The 25,906-nt window shown below is 36.5% G+C and overlaps 1 protein-coding gene across 5 annotated transcripts in view; it reads right to left on the bottom strand.

The window, feature by feature from the left end:
* Nucleotides 1-25,906, bottom strand: part of LOC101352400 (N-deacetylase and N-sulfotransferase 4) — a 493,510-nt gene that overhangs the window by 109,099 nt on the left and 358,505 nt on the right. For all 5 annotated transcript variants that reach the window (XM_004385892.2, XM_023740189.1, XM_023740187.1 and 2 more), the window contains 2 exons: nucleotides 8,640-8,825; nucleotides 5,589-5,717 (listed from right to left, as the gene is read on the bottom strand). In XM_004385892.2, the coding sequence (XP_004385949.1) occupies nucleotides 5,589-5,717; nucleotides 8,640-8,825 (315 nt within the window). The remainder of the gene's footprint in view (nucleotides 1-5,588; nucleotides 5,718-8,639; nucleotides 8,826-25,906) is intronic.

The following is a 25,906-nucleotide window of genomic DNA, read 5'->3' as shown; positions in this document are numbered from 1 at the left end:
TACCTATTTTATTGAGAGTTTTTATCAGGAATGGATATTGGACTTTATCAAATGCCTTTTCTGTGTTGATTGAGATGATCATGTGATTATTTTCTTTTGTTCTATTTATGTGGAAGATTATGTTGATTAATTTTCTAATGTTGACCCATCCTTGCATACCTGGTATAAATCCCACTTGGTCATGGTGTATTTTTTTGATATGACGCCGAATTCTATTGACTAGAATTTTGTTGAGAATTTTTGCATCTATACTCATGAGAGATATTGGTTGTAATTTCCTTTTTTTCAGTGACTTTGCCTGGCTTTGGTATCAGGGTTATGCTGGCTCCACAGAGTGAATTTGGGAGTATTCTGTCCTTTCTATGCTCTGAAATAGTTTGAGTAGTACCGGTGTAAGCTCTTCTCTGAAAGTTTGGTAGAATTCTCCAGTGAAGCTGTCTGGGCCAGGGCTTTTATTTGTTGGGAGTTTTTTTTTTTTTTTTAAATTGCTTCTTCAATCTCTTCTCTAGTTATGGGTCTGTTCATACTTTCTATCTCAGTTTGTATTTAATGTTATTGTTTTTAGACACTTACCATCCAGAGCCTTTCTTTGCTGGGCAGCCTCCAGTTTCTTAAAGGGAACTACGGTGATTTAACCCAAGCCTCTATATGGGAACTATAATTTAGAATAAAATTAGGTTTTTTTTGTGATGGTTTATTGACTCTGTTTACATGCTTTGGCCCAAATCTCTAATTCACAAGTTTTATTTACTCCATATCTTTTCACACCATCATTACCACCACCACTTGACCTCAAATCCATTCTGATTCATAGCAACTCCGCGTGAGACACATAGACCAACTGAACAGAATAGAACTGAGCTCCATAGGGTTTTCAATGGCTGTTTTTTTTTGGAAGTAGATCAGCAGGCCTTTCTTCCCAGGTGCCTCTGGGTAAACTCAGACATCCACTCTTTCAGTTAACAGCTGAGGCATGTTAACAGTTTGCATCACTCAAGTACTCCCTTCACGTCACAGTCCTCTAATTAATGCACTTAACTTCTTTGAAAGCATTTTTGGGATATTCATTATTTACTGTTAATTTCCTTTTGCTAGATTGGCCTATCATTCCAACATGTTAAGGAAAGTTGTACAGTAAAAACTGTGAAAGCCAGAAACCGCTTATGGCAGGAACGTGCCAGAGCAGGGAAACTCAAATATTTTCCACCAATACAGAGCAATAGAAAGGTGGTAAGACTGCACACTGTCAAAGGTGGAAAACTTGTGAGACAAAGTAGTCCCGTAGAGTTCTAGCTCTCACAAGTTTCACTGTATGCTAATATTATCATCTGGTATATTTACTTTCACTCCTAGCTTTATGTTATGCTCTCTAGGTCCTTATTCATTCACAGATTAATATACAGAAAACCTAAAACTAAGGACAAAAATGTAAATTTTGACCATTTACAAATCCACAGAGATACTTACCATCCAAAAGCAAGGTCGTGAAATAGCCTCTCAAATCCAGAATACATAAAATAATGTCACATCTCTATGATGTTAAAGTATAGCTCTTTAATGAAAATAGAAACAAAGTTAGCACGATGTTTATTCTTTAGAATTTATATTAACACTGTTGATCACTCACCCTATTTATATTGTTGTTGTTGTGTGCCACTGAGTCAATCCTAACTTATAGTGACCCTATATGACAGATTACAAATGCCCCATAGGGTTTTCTCGGCCATAATCTTTACAGGAGCAGATCGCCAGGTCTTTTTTTTTGTGGTACCACTGGTTCTAATCACTGACCTTTGGGTTAGCAGCTGAGCTCTTAACCACTGCGCCACCAGGGGTCCTTCATGTTCACCATATTCAGGGTCAGTTGTAACAGTAGGAAGAGGAAGTGGTTATTTCTCTGAATGGCTTTACAGATGTTGAGTGCTCATCAGTAAAACATATTTTCTCAAGAGAATTTGACTAATATTTAAAAAATAATGCAATCATAGACCTCTTATTTAGCAATTGGCTCTGTTAGAACACAAATATTCTTCAGATTTAGCATATTAATTCATATCAATAATTTATGACTTTACATCAATGAATTTATACATCATTTCTTCAGTATGGGTTTGGTGAGAGTTTGGAGATGTTGGCTAGTCTAAGAGAGAATTAACCATTGGTTGGAGAAGAGAATGGCATAGAGGAGAAGGCTGGGTGTTCAGGGCTATATTTTCTCTTTCTACTTCCTCTTTCCCTATGCATCCCTACAGGTTTACTCTTTGCCAGACTTACTAGAACCTTCTAACTTGAAATAGTAACCAATACAGCAGCCTCAGTAATTCACTCCTCCACATCAGTGAGGTATTTATCACAGCCCATTATCTATGGCACCTCTTCACTTACAATAGGCCACTTGTACAAAAATCCCAAGTTTAAATAATCTTTTCTACATTCAACACTTCCTCCCTTCTTCCTGTGTTCCCCATTTAATTTCACTTGCTTCCAGTCAGGTTCCTGAATTACCTTTCTCATTCAGTAACTTCTGTTCTTGGAATCCAGGAACTGTCCTTGGAACCTTCTTGAACTGTCCCCACACCCCTACCCCACCCCAGATGCTGCCTACTTGATTTTTGCCTTGAAATATGAGTAACATCTATCTAGACTAGTTATGTCTGTACACTGTCTATGTTTTGAGGAACATTGTCCTTAATCTCACATCTTTGTGGACCTCTGTTTGCCTGGATCTAGACTTCATATTGCCAAACTTAGGAGGGCCTATCTTATCCATACTGTAGCTCATTTAGCACCGCTGTTTACACTGTGTCTGTCCTGCTGTGGTTTCTCTTTTTCACCCAAGTATCTTATTTTGAGTTCACCATCAATTCACAATGACCAAGTAAATACAGTTTGTGATTGAATACCAGAAGCCTCCTGAAATTTCTTTCTTTCACTGTTCTGTTTGTAATCAAAATAAATCTGTGTGGTGATGATCAACTGTAAAAGCGAGGTTTACAGAGGTTATTGTTGTTTTGTTAGTTCACAAGAGTTAAAGATGGAAATATAAGATACTAAGTAGTCTTCTATCTTATTTAAAGGATCAACTACAAGTCTCTGAATAATGCTTTACAAGGAGTTGTTATCATAAGTTTTTATCAAGTCCGAATTCAAAATCTACATGATTTAAAAACAGAGGTATAAATCCATGTCTTTATTTGCAACTAATCAGAAAAGTAGTAGCAATCAAACTTGGAGGCAAGAGGCTTAAAGGAGGTGTCATGGATTGAATTGTGTCCCCCCAAAATGTCCGTCAACTTAGCTAGGTCATGGTTCCCAGTATTGTATGATTGTCTACCATTTTGTCATCTGATATGATTTCCCTATGTGTTGTAAATCCTATCACTATGATGTAATGAGATGGATTAGTGGCAGTTATATTGATGAGATCTACAGGCTTAGACAGTGTCTTGAGCCAATCTCTTCTGAGATATAAAAGAGAGAACCGAGCAGAGAGACAGGGGGACTTCATACCACCAAGAAAGCAGCACTGGGAGCAGAGCGTGTCCTTTGGACCTGAGGTTCCTACACAGAGAAGCTCCTAAACCACAGGAAGATTGATGATAAGGACCTTCCTCCAGAGTCAACAGAGAGAAGAAAGCCTTCCCCTGGAGCTGGTGCCATGAATTTGGACTTCTAGCCTACTCGACTGTGAGAGAATAAATTTCTCTTTGTTAAAGCCATCTACTTGTGGTATTTCTGTTACAGCAGTACTAGATGATCAAGACAGGAGGCAAAAGTCATTTTTTCTTATGCCTTATAAGATCACTAGAGAAGACTTGGGGTCAGGAGTGTAGCCCCAGAATGAAAAGGGTAGGATTCAGTGACCCTTGCTTCTGCTAAGATCAAATTCTGAATTAGTGAGGGAAGGGTAAACAGAGAGATTTCCCTCTTAATTTGATTTTATTCACATTCACACACATTATTTAATTATTGCTAGAATGTCCTTGACACCTCTTAAGTGTTAATGAGTTTGGAATATAAACGCAAAAATAGAATAGCTCAGATTTACATCCACTATGAATATCCTTGAGGCACTTAAGGTTGTCTAGTCCAAGTAGCTTGTTTTACAGAAGAGGAAGCAAATTCTGAGAAATGAAGTTTCTTGTTCAAGATCATCCAAACTGTTCCCCAGTTTAGTACCACCCTAACCCAACAGGCCTTTGTGTTTTGTTTTTAATAACTATGCAGTTTGAGAGGATTTTTTAAAAGTTTCTCATATTCTATAAAGCATGTTTATCCCCACTTTTTCACCCTTCCAAACCAATTTACAAGTCTTCATTTACACATAAACCACTTTTTAAAAAAAGACTCATTGCCGTAGAGTGGATTCTGACTCATAGCGACCCTATAGGACAGGGTAGAACTGCCCCATAGACTTTCCAAGGACCGTCTGGTGGATTTGAACTGCCAAACTTTTGGTTAGCAGCCATAGCTCTTAACCACTACACCACCTGGGTTTCCTAAATCTCTTTAGGAGTTTAAATACCATATTTAAATTATCTAAAATAATTCATTTAACCTGGAGCTTCAACATCTGCAACTTAGCTATAGTTTTAAAGCAGGATTAATTTTCTCTCTGTGAAAATGTATTATATTAAATGAGGTAGGAATAGCATTAGACACATTTTTGTATTTTTTTTAGTGCACTGGGATATAAATATGGACATGCGTTTCTAAGAATTCAGAAATGCCATTCTTATGGGAGAAAAAAACAGAAAGCTAAAATCATCCCACAATATCTAATGTTAATATATTTTCCACCATGGTATACTTTTACACATATATTTATAATAAGAAATAAAATTACAAAACTTTGAAAGCTATAAGGACACAAATTAAAGAAAAAAAAAAAAGCCAAATTTTAATTTTTGATCCCAAGTAAAATTAGTGGAGATTTTTTTTTAAGGATCTTATCTCACCCTAGTATATGAAGATAATACATAGCTACACATTTTTAATGTGGTTTTTCATTGCAGTCGTTTATTTACTTACTGATATCTAGAGCTAGAAGCAAACTCAACTTACGGACAAAATAGGGAACGGGTGAAACTACGAATTTTCATTTTTGGCTAGAGAACTGTATATTAATATTCATTTACTAAAATTCAAGAATAGAAGCCAATATTGAGATGTTATGTTACATTTGATTGTTACATTCAACACAAGCTTCTTAACATATCTGTTTTTCTTGACTGAGAATCATAAGGAAATTGAATAATACGGAGACATAGTATAATTTTCTCCCTAGTAGTGGTAGCATGGAGCCCTGGTGGTAGAGTGGTTAAGAGCTACAGCTGCTAACCAGAAAGTTAGCAGTTTGAATCCACCAGCTGCTCCTTGAAAATCCTATGGGGCAGTTCTACTCTGCCATATAGGATTGCAATGAGTCGTAATCAACTTGAATAACAATGGGTTTGGTTTGGTTTTGATTTTAGGGGTAGCATTTACTACCTATTTTTGTGGAATGGGTTGACATTCAGCTATAAACAAATGAAACACATATTTGAAAACGCTGATGTTATTGTACAAAGTATAAATAGAATACATACTGGGTTTAGAAGGATTGTGAGGAAAAGTTCACCTCCTCTGATACTTTTATCCAACTCTTGGGGTCCTCCCGGATACTCTTTGTAGAAAATAGTGTGAGTGAACAACCCACAGGTCTGTCGAGGGAGAACCTGAGGAAATGGGAGAAACATCAGCATATTGACACGATATAATTAAAAACTCTACCACTATCTCCTGACTTTAGAGTCTACAAAATATTATTTCCATTGGAGCTCCTTGGTGGCTAGAGTTGCAATCTTACTATAAACAAGAGTTGATATTGGTGTAATTATGTAGATATTAAAGGAGTTGGCAAATCAAAATTAGAGGTTAGGTGAAAGAATTTTCTCTCAGTTTTTTAAATCTCACCCAATAGCTGAAATATGTTAAAGGATTGGCAAAAATAAAAGCATTGTTGTTGTTGTTAGCTGCCATCAAGTTGGTCCCCAACTCATGGAAACCCCACCCCATGCACAAGGGAACTAAAAGCTGCCCAGTCCTGCACCATCCCTGTGATCAGTTGCAGATCTGACCTTTGTGATCTACATGGTTTTCACAGGTTGATTTTCAGAAGTAGATCACCAGGCCTGTCTTCCTAGCTTGTCTTAGTCTGGAAACTTCCCTGAAACCTGTTCAGCATCATAGCAACTTGCAAACCTCCACTGAAAGACGGGTGGTGGCTGTGTGTGAGAGACATTGGCCAGGAGTGGAAACCTGGTCTCCCACATGGAAGGCAAGAATTCTGTCACTGAAACACCAACGCCTCATAAAAACCTCCTTAGAGTTCTGAGTCAGAATTGACTCAATGGCATCAGGTTTGGTTTTTTTTTTTTTTTTTTTTGGTTAGGGTTAATTAATTTAATTAAAAAATAGAGATTCTCCAAGGTTACATTTTCCTTGTTAGTGGGCCATTATCCTCCTTGCTTCTGAAATACAGTCTTGTACTCAAGTTCTGAGAGTCAAACAATCAGTTTAAACACCCCTACCCTACTCCACCTAATCCATCAACCCTGCCTTTTCTTCATTCTTTCTGTTTTGTTTTGTTTTTACTATGCTCTTAATTTAAATTTTGTCACCATAGTAGTCAAATCATTTAATGATTGCTTAAGGCATATTTTCTGTTGTAAATCTAAATGTTCAACAGAGAAGGCAAATAAGTAATCTTATCCCAACAGCTTATTTTGAATAATACACTATTTATAATCTAATGGAAAAATACATCCAATTTAACAGAGGAACTATAATTTTCTTTATTCTTTGCTTAATTTGTCATAATTGTGTTGCGTTCAAGGTAAATGAATGCCTGTACTATTGGTTAAGAGGAATGTTCTTCTTTTATAATATGTGAGATAGTCATGCAACACAGGGAAAATTTTCACTCTGACTCAATCATGTAGATGACTAGGTATTATTGATACCATGTAGATTAAATTTTTCATTTCCCAGCAACTATATAATTATTTTTATGTCTCCTGGGTTCTATGGGTGTCAACACTATTATTTGAATTATCAGTTACTCACTTTGAATCTGTGTATCTTTAGGTCTTCTACCTATTTACAATCGAATAACAATGTTTGACAATTGATGAATATTGAGTACAAGCTCTGGTTAAGGATGTGTGCTAGGTAGCATTTTTTCTTTGGTGTTAGATATGGTTACCTTTTATAATTCAACCCAATTCAATTAAAAATTATCTTGAAGGATAGCATTATGTCAAGGACTCTAATTGATGCTAGTGATAAAATGGTCAATAATACCTGAGCCTTTTCCTTGAGGATCTCAAAGTTTCTAAGGGGAGATATATTTATCTAAACAAATATTTTTAATAATCAAAAGGTAGCAAGGTCTGGACTGAGAGAAATACCTGCTATATACTATGTGAGTGCTGCTAGAGGATTAATTTGAGGCCAGCAATAACATCTTCCCAGGGGAAGTTAGTGTTATTTGAATCCTAAATAAATGTACAACATAAAGCTTTCTAGGACAGAGGAAAGCTATGTTTTGAAGTTCTAAAATAATACAGTATAACTGGGACTTAGGAGGCATGCAGGAGTGATGAGAGAAAAGGCTGGTCATGGGCCATATCTTGAAGCTCCAAGAATGATAGAATAAAGGGATTAGATCTTATCTTACAGGATAAGAAGTAATCTGATTATATATATATATATATATACGTAGACATTGTATACATATATACATATTTATACAATGTGTATGTATATCTATATATGTGCATCTATCTATCTATAATTTTAGAAAGACAACTCTAAGAGCAATCTGAATAATGGATTGGGAGGGTATAAATATTTAAGTATTTGAAGGAAGAAGAACAGTTCATATACCCTTATTGTGATCTAGGCAACTGAGGATGAGGAACTGGAAGTGGGGATGAGTGAATAATACTATTTTTTTAACCCAATAAATAATTGTAAACTTCCATTTAAAATGCATTTGGTTTTATTTTCATTTATAAGAACTGATATATTATTCTAACTTCAGATTATTATTTTTTCAACAATTACATCTGAAAAGAAAATATACACTTCCTTTTTTGGAGTAGGTAAGAAAAATTTTAAAAAGGATGAAAAGAGCAGTATCCTAAGATACTCTTGAGTTTCTAAATGCCAAAATACACAGAGTGGATAAATTTAGTTTGATTCTGTCAATAGTATAACAATTATAAAGGTGTTTTTTTGATCCACAGACCCACACTCTGCCTAGAAAACTCACAGTAAAACCACCAAAACAAATAGACACTACGATATATCCAGAAGTATAGAATCCCAAGACAAACTTCAATCCAAAAACAGCAATGGACGATCTATATTAAACTCATTTCACTATTTTTGAGCTGGTCTTGGACTCTCCAAAGCCACCCCACAGCTTGAGAAGCAAGTCTACAGCCAAATAGTATGTTAATGGGCGGCCAGTCACCACCACAGTCTGTTAGGCAATTCTAATACTGATGTATAAAGGTTTGAAGTTACATCCTCAGAGGTAACGGAATCTATCTTCATTCAACATGTAGATATACACACCACGATATGCTCACCATGATGCTGTTGTGAATGAAACCCTTTCTGTACCGTGCAGGCTTCAAATGTGGATACTCTTCAGTGCTCGTGACCTGAATATCCCAGACCTTCTTCCACGCTTCGTAAAGCTGAATATGAACTGGGTAGACCCCTGAGTGATGTGGCGCCACTGCATAGCCCATGCTGATTGGGATCCCATGCTCCTGAAAGAAAGCCCGAGCAACATCATGATGCAATATAGTCAAATCAATTAAAAATTTTCTGCAAGAATTTATTCTGGGCACTGGAATTACATGCTAAGTATGTAAAATATAAAAACTAGCAAGATAGAGTCTTTGTCTTTTAGTAGTTTACAATTTTAAAGTGCTCTGATGGTATAAGACACATAGTAATTAATTTGGGCAAGTCAAATATGGATGAGATTAATGCTGAATTTTGAATACAGAAATGTTGGGGTAAGTTAGAAAGTGAACTTGACCTTTCCTCAAATATATATTGGAAAAAAAAAAAAAAGATGATGTCACTTGAGCAAGTGCCCAGAGATAGATCACTGTGTGTGCACGCACTTGTATGTGTGTGTGTGTGTTTGTGTTGGTAGTGGTACCAGCAGTGTACAGTGTATGGAAGGAGAAAGACACTATGGTCTTGAATGTAACCAGGAAAGTATTAGCCATTAAGTTATGAGCTCTTACTGCTAAACTGGGGGGTTTAGATTTAATTCTATTTAAACAGTATAGAAAAAAAAGCTCTCTGAGCATGGAGGGCCATGATCTATTCTGTGTTTTAGGAAGAAGAATATGATGACCACATGTTAAAATGGACTAGAAGTTGGGAGAGAAATGAATTAAGGTTGTACATTAGGAAGTTATTGCAATTGTGCAGATTAGAAGGAACTTAGGTACCTAAAATAGATTATTGGTGGTCAGATTAAAAGGCAGCAGATACATGCCATATAAGATCTACAGATGTATTAGATACAGTGGGAAAAGGAAAAATAAAAGTTAAGATTCTTCTGGTTCTGAACCTTTACCACTCAATTTATTTTTATAAAACATACACTTTACTGTGGGATGCTTATTTTCGGTAAACAGTAAATTCTAAAGGAAAACAAATAAAATGTAAAACAAGAATATGAAAAAATTGTCAAAGAATGGTATCATATTACTAGGTCCATAAATTGATCTGCAGTTTTCTAATTTCTGCTTTTTATATCTTTGTTTTTAAATGCTTATCTGCTTTATAAGGACTCCTTGTAGGGTTGAATCTCATCAATTCAGGTTATAAACGACAATGTACAGTCATATATGAAAGCTGATTGAATCAATAAACAGAGCACAAAAGTGTTGACTTGACAACTTCCATTTATATTTTTTATTAAACGGTGTACAGCATAGGAAAAGAATTCAGTAAGGTGTAATAAGCAAGCAGTGAATGGATCACTTATCTACAATGCCATAGGCCATATTCAGCTCAGAAGATGAGCCTTGAATGTTTTACAAGACTTCATTATTCTTTCTTTCATTGAATGACCCTCATTGTATAGCCAAATTCTCCTCTCCTTCACCTAGACTATGTGTTTTCTAACATCTGTTACAATAAATGGCTCTGTAGAAAGACTGAATTATGAAATCAGTGCTGTAAAATGAACTTGTTGCTTTTGCTACACCTTAGGGAAGATTTATTTCTTGGCATGTACAGAGGAAAAGCTTATTCAAAGAACTTACATTTCCAATACAAGGCAAGGTTGGAAAAGTCCAATAACAATACCACTTGGAAGCTATTAGAGGGGGACAGGCAATTGCTGTTACCCTAACACATCACTGAGGAATGTGCTCTGAGAAAGGGCTTGGTTCTCTCTAGATAGTTCCATGCTGCCCAAGTAATCTGAGGATGAGTGTCTTCCTGTACCACGAAAATGCGTGCGTGTGGGTACTTTGTGTATGAGACAGAGCACAACCACCTCATTAGAGAAATCTAGGGTCAATGGTGTTCAAGCCCCTCTTTCTGGTAAATAGAATTTGTGTGACTGCTGCCTGAAAAAGGACTTCTGATCCTCAGGAAAAGAAAAATAAATTTGTTCTCCTCCTATTACTCTCTAGAGTGATTCACACTGAATCTTTGTAATAGACTCGTCCTATAATTTGAAAAATGACAAAATCAACAGTGTATGAAATAATAGCCTCCACTAATCCCTCTCTTAGTCCTCATTTTCTATCATTGTATAATATTTTATTTCAAATCCAGGGCCTAGAATGCTAAATAAGTACGTGAGTGTCCTAGAAACAAAGATGAAAAATGAAATCAGTGAAGGGAATTGAAATATCAAACAACTGTATCTCTTCAGGAAAAAAAAAAGAAAAAGACATTTCACTTTTGACAGGTAGTAAAATGAATTGTAGAACTTTCATTAAAAACCAGAAGGTAAAAAGCAATTGATTTGGAGAGGAGAAAGGAAGGGGCAGTAAAAAGATTGTATTATATTTATTGATTTCTGGAAGATTCAATGTCATACTGCTCATAAGGCCATCTTATCACACTGGCAACTGGAACTCAATCAAAATAGTAAATCACTCTAGATGATTATGAGTTTATACTTTTTCAATCTAAATGATAACACAAAGTGAGAAGTAATCCCCTAGTCACTCTTTTATCAAGAGGCTGAGTGCTCTAGAAATCTTCATTCTTTACTGTCCAGGGTTTAAAACCCACTTCACAAAGACTTGGTCAATTAAAAGGTGAACTGAACATCATCTTTACACAAGACCACAAAAATTACAAAATAAGAAAGATTTTCCATTGTAAATATAGAAAGCACTTGTAACCATAAAAATATACATATTTGTGACAGAACAAACAAACAAATTCAAATCTGGCCTTTATTATTTATTAAAACAATTTCTCTAACAAGATCTAAGAATTCTATAATATTATACTATGACATGCCACCACTCATATTTATAAGGGAGTTTGACTTGATCTAATTTTTCAGTTACATTAAATTCCCTGTTGATTGGAGAAATAGTGTGGTAATTCACAGATTATATGAAAATAGGGTCATCATTTTTCAACAAAAAGAAATAAAATGTATTTAACACTAAAGTTATACCAGCAACTGAAATAATCTCATTTGATTTTTCTTCAATCATTCCTTTTGATCATATCTCCTTGTAATCGCTTGTTGTTGTTACAAGCATTCGATTTTGACTCATAGTGACCCTATAGGCAGAGAAGAACTGCCTCACAGTGTTTCCAAGTCTGTAAATCTTTATGGGGCAGTTCTACTCTGTCCTATAGGGTCACTAGGAATAGGAATTGACTTGATGACAGTGGATTTGATTTTTTGGTTTATTCTTTATGGAAGCCAACTGCTGCTGTGTTCTAACCACTGACCTTTCAGTTAGCAGCTGAGCATTTTACCCACTGCTCCACCAGGGCTCCTTTGTAATTGCTTAACAGCTGATATTTTGGAAAGAGTGTTTATATATAATTGGACCCTCACAATAATACTGTGAAAGGCTGGATACTATTACCGAATGAGGAAACTGAGACTCAGAGAAGATAAATGATTTGCTCCTGTTCACAAGTCCCTGCAGTTCATAGCCTTTGCTTTTGCTTTTCCACGAAGTTGCTTCTGCTATGACCCCTCAGTTACTGACTGAAAAGTACTATATTTACAAAACAGAATTAATTTGAATATGTATTTATGAACTGGATCCCCTATCCACCCTCGTTTACTTGGCAAAGTTATCAAGTTAAAAATCCACATTTCCGAAACTCTTCTGAAGCTATGGATTTTGGTGCAAATGAAGCTCAGCTGATTAGAAGTACTCAGGACAGATTTTAGAAGGCATGAGGAGGCAGAGCACAAATTTTGGCAGCTCCTGGCTCCTGCTGCTTGCCTGTGAGATCTTGAAAACAAGGGACTGTTTTGCAGCACTATTTGGTGCTCATTTGCAGGGGCAGCAGTAGCAGCTTATTGCTTCTGCCAGAGCTCCAGTGGCAGCCTCAGAAGTGGTAGTCCCCTATCAGTTCTGTATACCTCTGCAAGTCTCTGCAGGAATACAGCCTAGAATCTGTTCTATCAGCCCTTCCAAACTTTTTGGAGGCACTTAAATCCCTGAATAAAAACAGTCTCTGTTTAAAATACCTAAAAGGATTTCTGTTTCTAGCATGGAAACTTGACGGATACAGGTGGTCTTTGCCCCTTTCTAGTGAGTTTAAAAAGAGGTTCTGATGGTACACGTGGTTAACATGCTTGGCTGCTAACCAAAAAGATGAAGGTTCTAGTCTACCCAGAAGTGCTTCAGAAGAAAGGCCTGGTAATCTATTTCTGAAAAATCAGCCATTTAAAACCCTATGGAGCACAGTTCTACTCTGTTGCATGTGAGTTGGCTGTGAGTTGGAATCAAACCCGGAGGCAACTGTTCTTTGTTGGTTTAATAAGTATGCTGTTGTTGTTAGATGCTGCCGAGTTGATTTTGACTCACAGCAACCCCATGTGATAGAATAAATCTGCCCCATGGAGTTTTCTTGGCTGTAATCTTTACAGAAGCAGATCTCCAAGTCTTTCTCCCGTGGTGCTGCTGAGATGTCTAGTGGTTTGAATTCCAGGGAAACAGAAGAAGAGTTTGGTGAAGTTTTTCCCAATGTTTCTCCAAGAAAACCGATAGATAGATGGCAAACACTTATTTGTCTAGCTGAATACTGTCATGTAATATATATAAAAAAAAACAAAACCCGTTGCCATCAAATTGATCCTGACTCATAGCAACCCTATAGGATAGAGAAGAACTGCCTCATAGGGTTTCCAAGGAGTGGCTGGTGAATTCCAACTTCCAACCTTTTGGTTAGCAGCCATAGCTCTTAACCACCATGCCACCGGGGTTCCTATGTAATATATATGACTGCTAAATCTTATGTACTAAGCAGTCAGATGCCAGTGGACAGTTCATAGAAAATAAATAGAAGACTACAGTCTATTTAATTAATAAAGGCCTAGTGAATATTGAAACAAACTCAACTACATTCAAATAATTATTATTGCGTATAGGATTTTTGCCAAGCACCCTGCTAAGGACTGGGGATACCCAGGGTAACCTGTAGATATGGCTTCTCTCTTCATGAGACCTGAAGCCTGGAGACATCTTCATTCTGGAAATCCATTAGATAAATGCATCTCAATTTCTATATTAAGGTTTGACCTAACAGCATTTGCTATTTATTTATTTATTATTATTTTTAACTTCTAAGCATTTTGCTAGTAGAAAAATAAAAAAAGAAAAAGAAAATAGATGCCCCAATATCAACATCTATAGAAGCTGAAAATCATCATCCAACTAACAGTGTCTTAATAGAATTTGAAGTTAAAATAAGAAATTTCTCTCTAGAGCCTGCTGTTTTTAATCTCCTTGAGCATTTTATTAATAACTGGGAAAATGCTGCTGTACTACAATAAATTAAGGTCTAGGGAATCATTTGATAAGAATGGGGTATATATATATATGATTACTACTTTAGCTTCAGCTGATAGCTCTAATGATGTGGTTACATGATCACGTCTTTGGCCCAATCACTTAAAAATGGTGAATTCTTTATATATACAACAGTGATCAAATGCAACTTAGGATCAGAGACAAAATACTGGCGTTCCCATGAATGATCTTTTTTAATGCTTTTCAAATAACAGTTTATAAGTGAGAACTTCAGACTTAATAAGATTTCATACAATATAATCAGCTCTGTAAAATACTGAGAGGAATAAACTACTCCAAACTAACGGTTATTATTGTGAGAAAAAAAAAATGAATGCAACCATTTTGTCTTTGACTTAACATGAATAGAATTTACACACATGACTCTGCTAAGGATAAGCTTAAGAAACAGCATTATTAGATCCTGGGAAATACATACTAAAAATAAATTTGATATTTAATAATAATAAGCTAAAATCTTAGAATAGGGCAAATGAGTATATATATACATACATACACACACACACATATATATACAAACTTACATTTACTTATACAATAATTTTAATGGTATATTCATACTCCAGTTTATCTCTCTTTCTGCCATCAGCATGTCCTTTCTGAAATGATAAGCTAATTATATAATTCATCAGCATAAACTCATTCAATGGTTCTTTGTCGTATTCAGGTTAAAATTCAAACTACTTGTCTTCTCCCTCCAAATCCCAGTAGGTATTTCCTGTTTGGCATATCTTCTGATTATCCTCTTTCCCACGCTAGGCTGAGTTTGGTCTGATAAATTTGGACTCTCACAGTATTCCATGAATATCTCTACATTAACACTTCTCATATTACATTTGAATATCTCTACCATTAGAACCCACCCTCTTTGCACATCAGTATCGCTTGGATCTATCACACTGATTGGCATATTAAAAACAAACAAACATAGTTGTCCTGACTTGACTCCAATTCATGGTGACCCCATGTGTCATAGTAGAACTGTGCTCCACAGGATTTTCAATGGTGGATTTTTTGGAAGTAGATCCCAGGACTTTCTTCAGAAGTGCCTCTGTATGGACTCGAGCCTCCAACCTTTTAGTTAGCAGTTGAACGTGTTAAGGTTGGCAGCTGAGTGTGTTAACCATTTACACGATTCTAAGACGCTTCGCACACAGTAGCTACCTAATAAAATATATGTTATTCCAAACAATATCCTAGAGCATGGTCTGTGGAGACATTGTCTGATTTGAATTGTGGCTTTGCCACTGACCAGCTATACAACCCTGAGAGATTTACTTAGCTTTTCTGTGCCTTAGATTCCTTATCTTTAAAATGAAGTTAATACTATCACCCTTTGCATGAGGTTATTATGAGGAAGAAATGGGTTAATATTTAAATACTTAAAATAGTGCCTATCATGTCATAAGCTCTGACTGTCTATTTGTTCAAAAAAGATATACAGATTAATCTAGGAAAAATACCAACTTTGGGAAACACAAACACAAGGACCACAAGTTTTAGTCAAAGACAATGCCTAAGGACTGAAGCAGAGAGATTTAGACTAACTACGATGTATATGCCAACCCCCCTGGTGGCACAGCGGTTAAGAGCTTGGCTACTAACCAAAAGATTGGCAGTGTGAATCCACCGGCCACTCCTTAGAAACCTTATTAGAAACCCTATGATGACGCAGAAGATGAAGTAAGGAACAATAGTGGTCTTTCCACTGCCACTCATTGCTTTTCTGCTCTATATCCCAGGGATCAGAAGGCATGAACTATCTTACCTCTGGGTTACCTTGCTTTCTTGCTTTCAGATGAGTTTGGTAAAAAGAGGATTCTTGTAAGATCAGAGAAGGAAACACTGAAGTTGGGATATACATCCTCCTGATTCCCTCCATGCAAAACATCTTGCACTGCCTGACTTCTCCAACCTAAAGTTAAACAACTGTCAAAGTGCCCCCTTCTACACCACCCACCACACTTTTCTCCTTCCAGGATCTGGTTACCATTTTTATTTCCTTTACCCCTTAAAATGGAGCCCTGGTTGCATAGTTGTTAAGAGCTCAGCTGCTAACCAGAAGATCGGCAGTTAGAATCCAACAGCTGCTCCTTGGAAACACTATGGGTGCAGTTCTACTCTGTCCTATAGGGTCACTGTGAGTTGGAATCGACTCGATGGCAATAGGTTTGGTTTTGGTTTGTGGATTTTGTCCCTTAAAGACTAGGGATTTTTACAATCCCCATGTCCATTGTGACTAGTCTTAGAATATCACTTAAGGGTGTTCCTATATACTACCTCCACCTTTGTAAGTAGTTCTTTATTAAACTCTCTGCAAATTATCATTATTATCTCAAATTTTATGGTACCTGATATGCTACAAATAGTTATTACAAGAACTCTTTTAGATCCTGGGGCACAGGTCAAAATTCTGATGGAATCATATAATGTAGGTAACATAAAGAAGGGGGAGAGATTCTTTTGAAAAAGCTATGCACCGATGAATTGATTTTAATGAACTCTGCCCATTGGTGCCAGCATTCATTGCAGCACCCCTTCATGAAGATAATAACATCCTAATAAATGGGCAAAGAGATTGGCGGGTATCACATGCAGAGGTAAAACCACCAGTGGGCATTAGCAGCAATCCTGCGTTGTATTTTGTGATTAATAACCAGCAGATATTTTGCAGAATCTTTGATGTACCACAGGAAGCCAGAAGGGGGCGGAGGAGAAGAAAAAATGGGATTTGGAAGGATTGGGTTCATGAATATACAGGAAATATTCTCTGGATCTACCATTAATAGCTGGATGGAAACTTGATAATTGGATGGAGGTCTCCATACAAAGAGAGGAAGAGCCAGAAAAATGGTATCTATCCTATGATTATAACCCTATGTTTGCACTTTAGGTGTATATGGCTTGTGAAACCAGCCCATAATATAGTTGGGATGGTTTTATATCAACAGGGCTTAAAAGAGTGCCTGGCACATTGTTGGTGCTTACTAATTCTTTTTTAAGGGAAATAATAAAAATATTACTGAGTAATGTAGATGTTTAATAAATGATTTTAAAGGGAATAATTAATGAAACAGTGACAGGATAAATGAACATATTTGTAGTAAAGAGATAATGCATTAAACAATATCCTACTAAACTTCAAATATGGGTCTGCCCTCCTAAATACACCACTTCTAGAGAGTGACGATTGTACTAAAGAGAATAGATTCTATTATCTATTTTTCCTTTTAATAAGGACTTGAAATCATATTGTCAACTTTGAAAATGATCCTAGAATTATTGATTTTCCACTGTGTATTGGGGACTGAGACTGTCTTCTGTTTTCATAAGTGATAAAAGCAATGGCTGTGTGACCCTGGAAATTGGCTGGGTCAGTCCTGACAGTTTTTGGACTGAAGCCTAGTAAATGGTGACCAATCTCTAGAGGGCTCTGTGTTACAAATGGATTTTTCTTTTGAAAAAGAAAGAGCACAGCAATGGCATTGCTTCTACAGCATTGAACTTTCCAATCCTCAACAGAGCTATTTTGGGCAATTGAGACACATTTCTTTAATAATCTGGACCCTGCTGAACATGTGCATGAAGATCTGGTTTGCTGCTTAAAGAGAACAGAAACACTAAGTAAGTCTTCACTCTCACTGTATAAAATGTGCCATTTCAGTCAATTTGGTACTTGACTTGTTCCTGTTTGTTCTCAGAAGTCTAAGTTTACTGACAATCAAAATGTTTAATACATTTTTGGTTCGTTAATTTCATTATTCACCACATATTTATTATACAAGTATGATGTACCAGCAACCATTCAAGATACTGGGGATGAATCAGTGAACAAAACGACAAAAATCACTATTGTCAGGGGCTTACATTTTAGTGGGGTCACATCTGTTGTTTTTGTTTTGCATAATCGAGTCGATTTAGACTGAGCAACACTATAGATCTAGAATACATGAAATAAGCAAGTGCATTTTTATAACATATCAGATGGTACTAAGAGGTTTGAAGAAAAAATAAAGCAGGAAAAGAGAGAGGAATAAAGAGACGTAGGTTTCAATATTAGATTAGTCAGGGAAGGCCTTATCGAAAAGATAATATTTTGAGCCAAGGTCAAAAGTTGTGAGGGATTGAGCCATTCACAGAACTTGAGAAAGATCATGGCAAACAGAGGTGACAGCACATCATCTGTTCTGAGTTGAAAGCACCCCATTTCTGGGGAGAAAAAAAAGAAAGAAAGAAAAAAAAGGGATTTGGCAAGATTGGGTTCATGAACATACAGGAAACATTCTCTGGATCTCTGAGGACTTTCTGAAGAAGAGCAAGGATCCTTGTGTTTTTTGAGCAGAGTGAACAAGGACGAGAGTAGTAAGTAACGATGTCAAGAGGCAGGGTTGTTGCAAATAGCCTTACAAGTTATGCACTGAACAACTCCAGGGGACACCATTATCATTGGCTATGCCATTCTTGGGGCTGTACAATGCAATATCATTGAAGAAAAGTAATGAGTGCAGATCATTTAGGTCTTTATATGCTATTGCAAAGATGTTGGGATTTACATTGAATGAAATGGGGAGCTACTAGAAAGTATTGTCCAGAGAGGTGATATGACCCAGTTTACGATTTAAAAAAAAAAAAAAAAATTCTGTATACTTTGTTAATAATTGACTAGAAAAAATGAAACAGGGACACTGGAAGCCAGCTAATAGTCTATTGAGGCAATCTAGGTAACAGATAATGACAACTTGGATCAGGGTAAGGGCAGTGTAACTGGTGAGAATTGGTTTTATTCTGGATATATTGTGAAGGTGGAGCCAACAGGATTTGGTGACAGATTCAATATGGAATATGAGAGAAAGTAAGCAACCAGAAGGATAGAGTTTCTGCCAAATGAAATGGGGAAGTTTATAGGTTATGAGATTTTGGGGGGAAGAATAGGAGGACTCACTAAGTGAGATTAGACATCCAGTTGGATATATCAGGTAGGAAGTTGAATAAACACGTTTAGAATTCAGAGGAGAAAGCTCAGCTGGAGATCTAAATTGGGTGAATCATCAACATTTAGATGGTATTTAAAATCTTGAGAATAGTTGAGATCACTAACAAAAGAAGTGTATAAACAGAGAAAGGAAAATGTGAAAGGGTAGATCCTGGGGTATGATAACATTAAGCGTTCAGGGAAAAGAGAAGATCCCAGCAAAATATACTGAGAACGATTAGTGCTAGGGTGGTGAGAGGTATACCAAGAGTCTACAGTGAAACGAGGGCCTATTGAAGAAAATGTTTCAAAAGGAGTCTGAGGTCAATATCACAAATGCTGTAGATAGGCCCAGTTAAATGAGGACTAAGACTTTCCCATTGGGTTTAACACTGATGTCAGTTGGTGAATTTAACAAGATCATTTGCAGTGGAATGGTAAAGGACAAGCTCATAGGAGTGGACTTAAGAGAGAATAGGAAAAGAGTTGAAATGAAGACAGGGAGTATAACGATTATTTCAAGAAGTTTTTCTGTTAAGGGGAGTTGAGAAATGGTGCTCTAACTGAAGGAAGAAGTGACGTAAGCAGATGGTTAAAGATAGGAGAAATAACAACATGTTTTTAGAGAGAGCGGAGAACTGATAGAGTGATGTCCTTAAAAAGTTGATAGGAGATGGGGCTGAATGTGAAAATAGAGTTTGGCTTTTGCATCTCTAGCTCTTTAATTTATTCTTTCAACAGAGAAGCAAGACTGTGTTCCCCCTGACAGGATGCCAGTAGGTAGGTAGTGGAATCATGTAGAAGTTCTCTTCTGATTTATTTTTTTTTTCAGTGAAATAAGAAGTAAGATCCTCAACTGAGAATGAGAATGTGGAAGGATGGGTGGCAATTTGAAGAGAGAGGAGTAGGTATAAAACAGTGGTCTGTTGTAGTTGTTAGTTGCCATCGAGTGAGCTCCAACTCAGGGCAACATTATGTACAACAGAGCAAAACGCTGCCCAGTCCTGTACAGTCTCCATGACCTTTGGTATGTCTGAGCCCATTATTGAGGCCATTGTGTCAGTCCATCTCATTGAGGGTTTCCCTTATTTTCAGTGACCCTCGTTTTTACCAAACATGATGTCCTTTTTTAAGGTTTGGTCTTTCCTGGTGACTTGTACAATGTAAGCAAGATGAAGTTCCACCATCCTTGCTTTTAAGGAGCATTCTGGTTTTATTTCTTCTAAGACCAATGTTTGTTCATCTGGCAGTCTGTGGTATATTCAATATTCTTTGCCTAAATCACAATTTCAAAAGCATCAGTTGTTCTTTTGTATTCTTTTTTTTTTTTTTTTTTTACGGTTCAGCTTTTGCATGCATGGAAGATGATTGAAAAGACAGAAGTAGAATGAAAGTTTTCTTTTTTGTTTAATAATTTATTTTAGTTCATTTTTAACTTCAAAAAATCTTTTCCCCTTCATGAGTAATAAGTTACATAAAATTATAAGTTAGATGAGCTAATTGTATTCTTCTAACACCCAGCAATGTATAGACACAATACTTTGTTGTTGTTGTTGTTAGGTGCCCTTGAGTCACTTCGGACTCATAGTGACCCAGTGTACAACAGTACAAAACACTGTCTGGTCCTGTGCCACCCTCACAATCATTGCTATGTTTGAGCGCATTATTGCAGCCACTGTGTCAATCCATCTCATTGAGAGTCTTCATCTTTTTCCCTAATCTTCTGCTTTACCAAGCGTGAAGTCCTTCTCTAGGGACTGGTCCCTCCTGATGACATGTCCAAAGTATGTGAGATGAAGTCTCGCCATCTTTGCTTCTTAGGAACATTCTTGCTGTACTTCTTCCAAGACAGATTTGTTCTTTCTTCTGGAATTCCATGGTATATTCAATATTCTTTGCCAAAACTTTAATTGAAATGCATCAATTCTTCGATCTTCCTTATTCCATTGTCCAGCTTTCACATGCATATGAGGTGGTTGTATTCAATCATGGCTTAGGTCAAGCACACTTTAGTCCTCAAGGTGACATCTTTGCTTTGTAACACTTTTAAGAGATCTTTTGCAGCAGATTTGCCTAATGTAATATGTCATTTGATTTCTTTTTTTTTTTAAATTGTGTTTTAGATGAGGGTTTACAGAGCAAATTAGTTTCTCATTAAACAATTACTACACATATTGTTTTGTGACATTGGTTGCCACCCCCATGACATGTTAATACTCTCTCCTTCTTGACTTTGGGTTCCCCGTTACCAGACGTCCTGTCCCCTCCTGCCTTCTCGTCCTTGCCCCTGGACTGGTGAGCCCATTTAGTCTTGTTTTGTTTTATGAGTCTGTCTAATCTTTGGCTGAAGGGTGAACCTCAGGAGTGACTTCAGTACTGAGTTAAAAAGGAGTCTGGAGGCCATACTCTTAGGGTATCTCCAGTCTCTGTCAGATCAGTAAGTCTGTATTTTTTTTATTTTTTCGTGAGTTAGAATTTTGTTCTACATCTTTCTCCAGCTCTGTCCAGGACCCTGTATTGTGATGGCTGTCAGAGCAGTCGTTGGTGGTAGCTGGGCACCATCTAGTTGTGCTGAACTCAGTCTAGTAGAGGCTGTGGTAGTTGTGGTCCATTAGTCCTTTAGACTAATCTTTCCCTTGTTCCTTTGGTTTTCTTCATTCTCCCTTGCTGCAGACAGGGTGGGACAAGTGGAGTATCTTAGATGACTGCTCAAAAGCTTAAGATCCCAGATGTTACTCACCAAAGTAGGATGTAGAACATTTTCTTTATAAACTTAATATCATGATATTAAGGAGCACTGGTGGCACAACTGACTGCTAACTGAAAGGTCAGAGGTTTAAACCCATTATCTGCTCTGCGGGAGAAAGATGTGGTAGTCTGCTTCTGTAAATATTACAGCATTGGAAACCCTTTGGGTCAGTTCTACTCTGTCCTATAGGATTGCTATGAGTCTAATAGACTCGAAGGCAGTGAATTATCATGATATTATTTATTGGTCCAGTTGTAAGGATTTTCATTTTATTTACATTCTGATGAAACCCACACTAAAGGGTGTAGTCTTCAACCTTCATCAATAAGTGCTTCAGGTTGTCCTTATTTTCAACAAACAAAATTGTGTCATCTGCATATGCAGGTTGTTGATGACTCTTCCTCCAATCCTGATGCCACATTCATCTTTCTATAGTCCAGCTTCTTGAATTATTGGCTTAGAATATAGATTGAGGAAGTGTGGTGAAAGGATACAAACTTGTCACACACCTTTTCCAATTCTGAACCAGGAAGTATTCTCTTTTTCTGTTTGAATGACTACTTCTTGATCCAGGTGAAGATTCCACAAGAGCACAATTAAGTGTTTTAGAATTCCTATTATTTATGTCATCCATAATTTGTTATAACAGTGGTCTAGGAGAGTGAATTATGAACAAAATAGGGACTTGTAGTGTGACCGCTGGGCAGCATTGAGGGTCCATTTGAGGTCTGTGGTCTTGACTTTAAAGTTAGAAGAGTTAAGCATTGATCTCAGGGACATTCAGTTTCAGGGTATAGGCATAGAATATCCGGGGATTTAGATTCAACCAGGGTTGAGCGTTTGCATGAGCCTATGATGAAACAGGAAAGGGGTAGGGTAGTTGAGAATGTATACAAGGGAGTGATTATGATGATTGGCTCTGAAAAATAAAAAGGAGGCAAGCAAGGGACTAAGAAAAGTAAGGGGCAACAGAGATGTGGTAACAACATCATAGGAATGCCAGAACTGCATTTCAGTTCTTTTCCCTTTATTGTCACCTCTGCTGCATGCAAAGATCCAGTGCTAGATTTCATTTAGTACCAAGAGAAACATTAGCAGGTAGTAAGTATTTAGGCCTTCTGCAAGGCCTTTAATCTGGTAGAAATGATAATATTCAATATTCTAAATGTTATGAGTCACATGGATACAAGAGTTATATCCATTCCATTGCTACATTGTTTCTATAATACTATAAGCAGAAACATACAAAAACAAGGTACTCAAAATAATTTTGCTTAATATAAATTACATCATTTTTTCCCCCAATGTTCATTTGCAATTTTGTCTTAAGAAACTAATATACCTAATTTATCTTGGCATAATTTATCTCCATTTGCAGTATATGAAGTTTATATACACAACACACATTAAATTTTTTTTTTTTTAATCTTCCACCTGACCATTTTTATGGAGCAAAGCACAGGGTTAGATGACTAGGTGTGTGTGAGTGTGTGCATGTGTGTGCACATGCTTGTTAATAGACAAGAAGAGGGCTAGAATGCCCTTCATTTTCTGATTTTGAACATATTTCCAAAATGTTTGGATCCATACACAATTATATAATTCATGATTTGGGATCACCAATTCAAAGCCATCACTTGGCAGAGATGGGGACTTTGCATAAACTATTACTTTTCTTAGCAATGGAATACTTTTCTAATATTATTTTTGAGTCAAGCAGAGATTTCCCTTAGGAGGCATTTTTCCCTCTTAATGTCAGCTAACTACATTTGGTGTATGCATGAACCATCCCTCTGGTTGTCAAATCCTTTCCCTCTCCCCCAAAATTCAAAGCACTATTACATTTTGTCTTTCTGTGACATCCTGTGCCTTTTTTAAGAGTAATAATAATCCACATCTGTGATTGCTGTAAATTTTGTAGAACATTTATTAGCAAGTGAAGCACATTGAATTTCATCAGACTGAAACCAAGTTTATGTTAATACATGGTACTTGTATATTCAAAAAATTATACTAAGTAATTATGTTCACTTCAGTAATTGGCTACAAAGATTATTATAATTATTATATTTTCAGTAGACATGTTTACATATTTCAAATTAAAATCATACGATATTATTATATTTCCATGTTGTTATCATCATGTTGAAGTGGTATCATATTTGAAAATAAAAAGCAGCAATACAGTTCTCATTCCAAAACAAGTTCACTTCAAACCTCGCAATTCTTCTATATTATTAACTGCCTTTAACTCTCTCAACTGTCAACATGTTTGGACACAATTTCTTATATCCTCCCGTTGCTCAGGTTACTGCAGAAATGATTGAAGGAAACTGAAGTGTCAACCATAAACAGGTAATCACGGAATGATGAAAATGTGCAGCCACTATAGATGAAGTACAAAGGAAACTATTAAGCTAAAATAATTTTTCAAATCCAGAAAGGCAAAAAAGAATTAAGAAGAAAAAAAAAAAGGGAAAATACATGCTAAATAATCCTTTGGTGAGATTATCCAATTTGAATGGGGTATAATCAGGACAGCAGTAGTTAAATGATAATTTAAAAATTCTTGGAAACCTTGACTCTTGATTATTCCACAGTCATTTAAAAATTAAAAACAAGTTTGATCATTGAAACAACGAAATTAAACTCTACTGATGAGAGTTAATTATGTCATTATTGACCATTCTAAGAATTCACTCACAAAACTGCTAAGAGTTGATTAATCAAATAGCCATAAAATCTCACTAACAACACTTCTTAAAAGTATTGGGCCATCATTACATTTTAGGGTATTCTTCTATGTAAATATTCCTTGTCTACAAATTCTAGACAATGGGGCAACATGAATGTAGGCAAATCTCAAAACAGTTTAAGGGAAAAAATACAATGATAGAGTACTTACTAGATCACACTATCAGATAGGATATGGCTTGAACCAGTAAAAAAAAGCAACTTAAAAAAGAGAGTTTATTTTTCTGGAGTAACAGAAAACCTAGGGATGAGTGTTGTTTTAGCAGTTCTAGAAAACTGGAAGTGAGATTTCTGATTCTCTTGGTCTATACTTCATAGTATTAAGATGGATGCTTTAGATCCAGTCAACAGGACTATCCACTAGGCAAGACAAAGGGACAAAGGTAAAGGGCAAAAGGGACACCATGAGCCATATCTAAACTTCTTTCTTGGAGGCTTTCTGGAAACCACAAGCCAAGACTTATGCTTACATCATATTGGTCAGAATTATGTGAAATTCTCACTATCTGAAATAAAAGCTGTGAAAGTCAATGTTTTTGTTAAACACTTTAGCATCACAAGCAACTTTTGGATTCATTTAATAAAGATGAATGTACAAATTTTTGTTGTTGTTAGGTGCTGTTGAGTCAGTTCTGACTCATAGCAACCCTATCTGAAACAGAACAAAACACTGTCCTGTCTTGCACCCTTCTCACAATCGTTGCTATGATTGAGACCAATCTTGAAGCCACAGTGTCAATCCATCTCATTGAGGGTCTTCATCATTTTTGCTGACCCTCTGATTTACCAAGCTTGATGTCCTTCTTCAGGAACTGATCCTTCCTGATAACATGTCCAAAGTATGTGAGACCAAGTCTTGCCATCCTCACTTCTAAGGAACAATCTGGCTGTACTTCTTCCGGGTCAGATTTGTTCGTTCTTCTGGCAGTCCATGGTATATTCAATATTCTTCTCCAACACCATAATTTGAAGGCATCAATTCCTCTTTGGTCTTCCTGATTCATTCTCTAGCTTTCCAATGCATACGAGATGATTGAAAGTACCATGGCTTGGGTCAGAGACACCTTAGTCCTCAAAGTGGCGTCTTTTTAAAACTTTAAAGATGTCTTTTGCAGCAGATGTGCCCAATGCAATATGCTGTTTGATTTCTTGACTTCCATGGCATTGTTTGTGGATTTAAGTAAAATGAAATCCTCGACAACTTCAATATTTTCTCTGTTTATCATGATGTTTTTTGGTCCAGTTGTGGGGATTTTTGTTTTCTTTTTGTTTTTGTTTTTGCACAGTGAAGGCTGTAGTCTTTGATCTTCATCAGTG

Source organism: Trichechus manatus, unplaced genomic scaffold (genome assembly GCF_000243295.1).
Source record: "Trichechus manatus latirostris isolate Lorelei unplaced genomic scaffold, TriManLat1.0 scaffold00150, whole genome shotgun sequence".
Classification (NCBI taxonomy): domain Eukaryota; kingdom Metazoa; phylum Chordata; class Mammalia; order Sirenia; family Trichechidae; genus Trichechus; species Trichechus manatus.
Note: the sequence above shows the minus strand (reverse complement) of the source record. Positions and strands in the feature narration are given on the sequence as shown.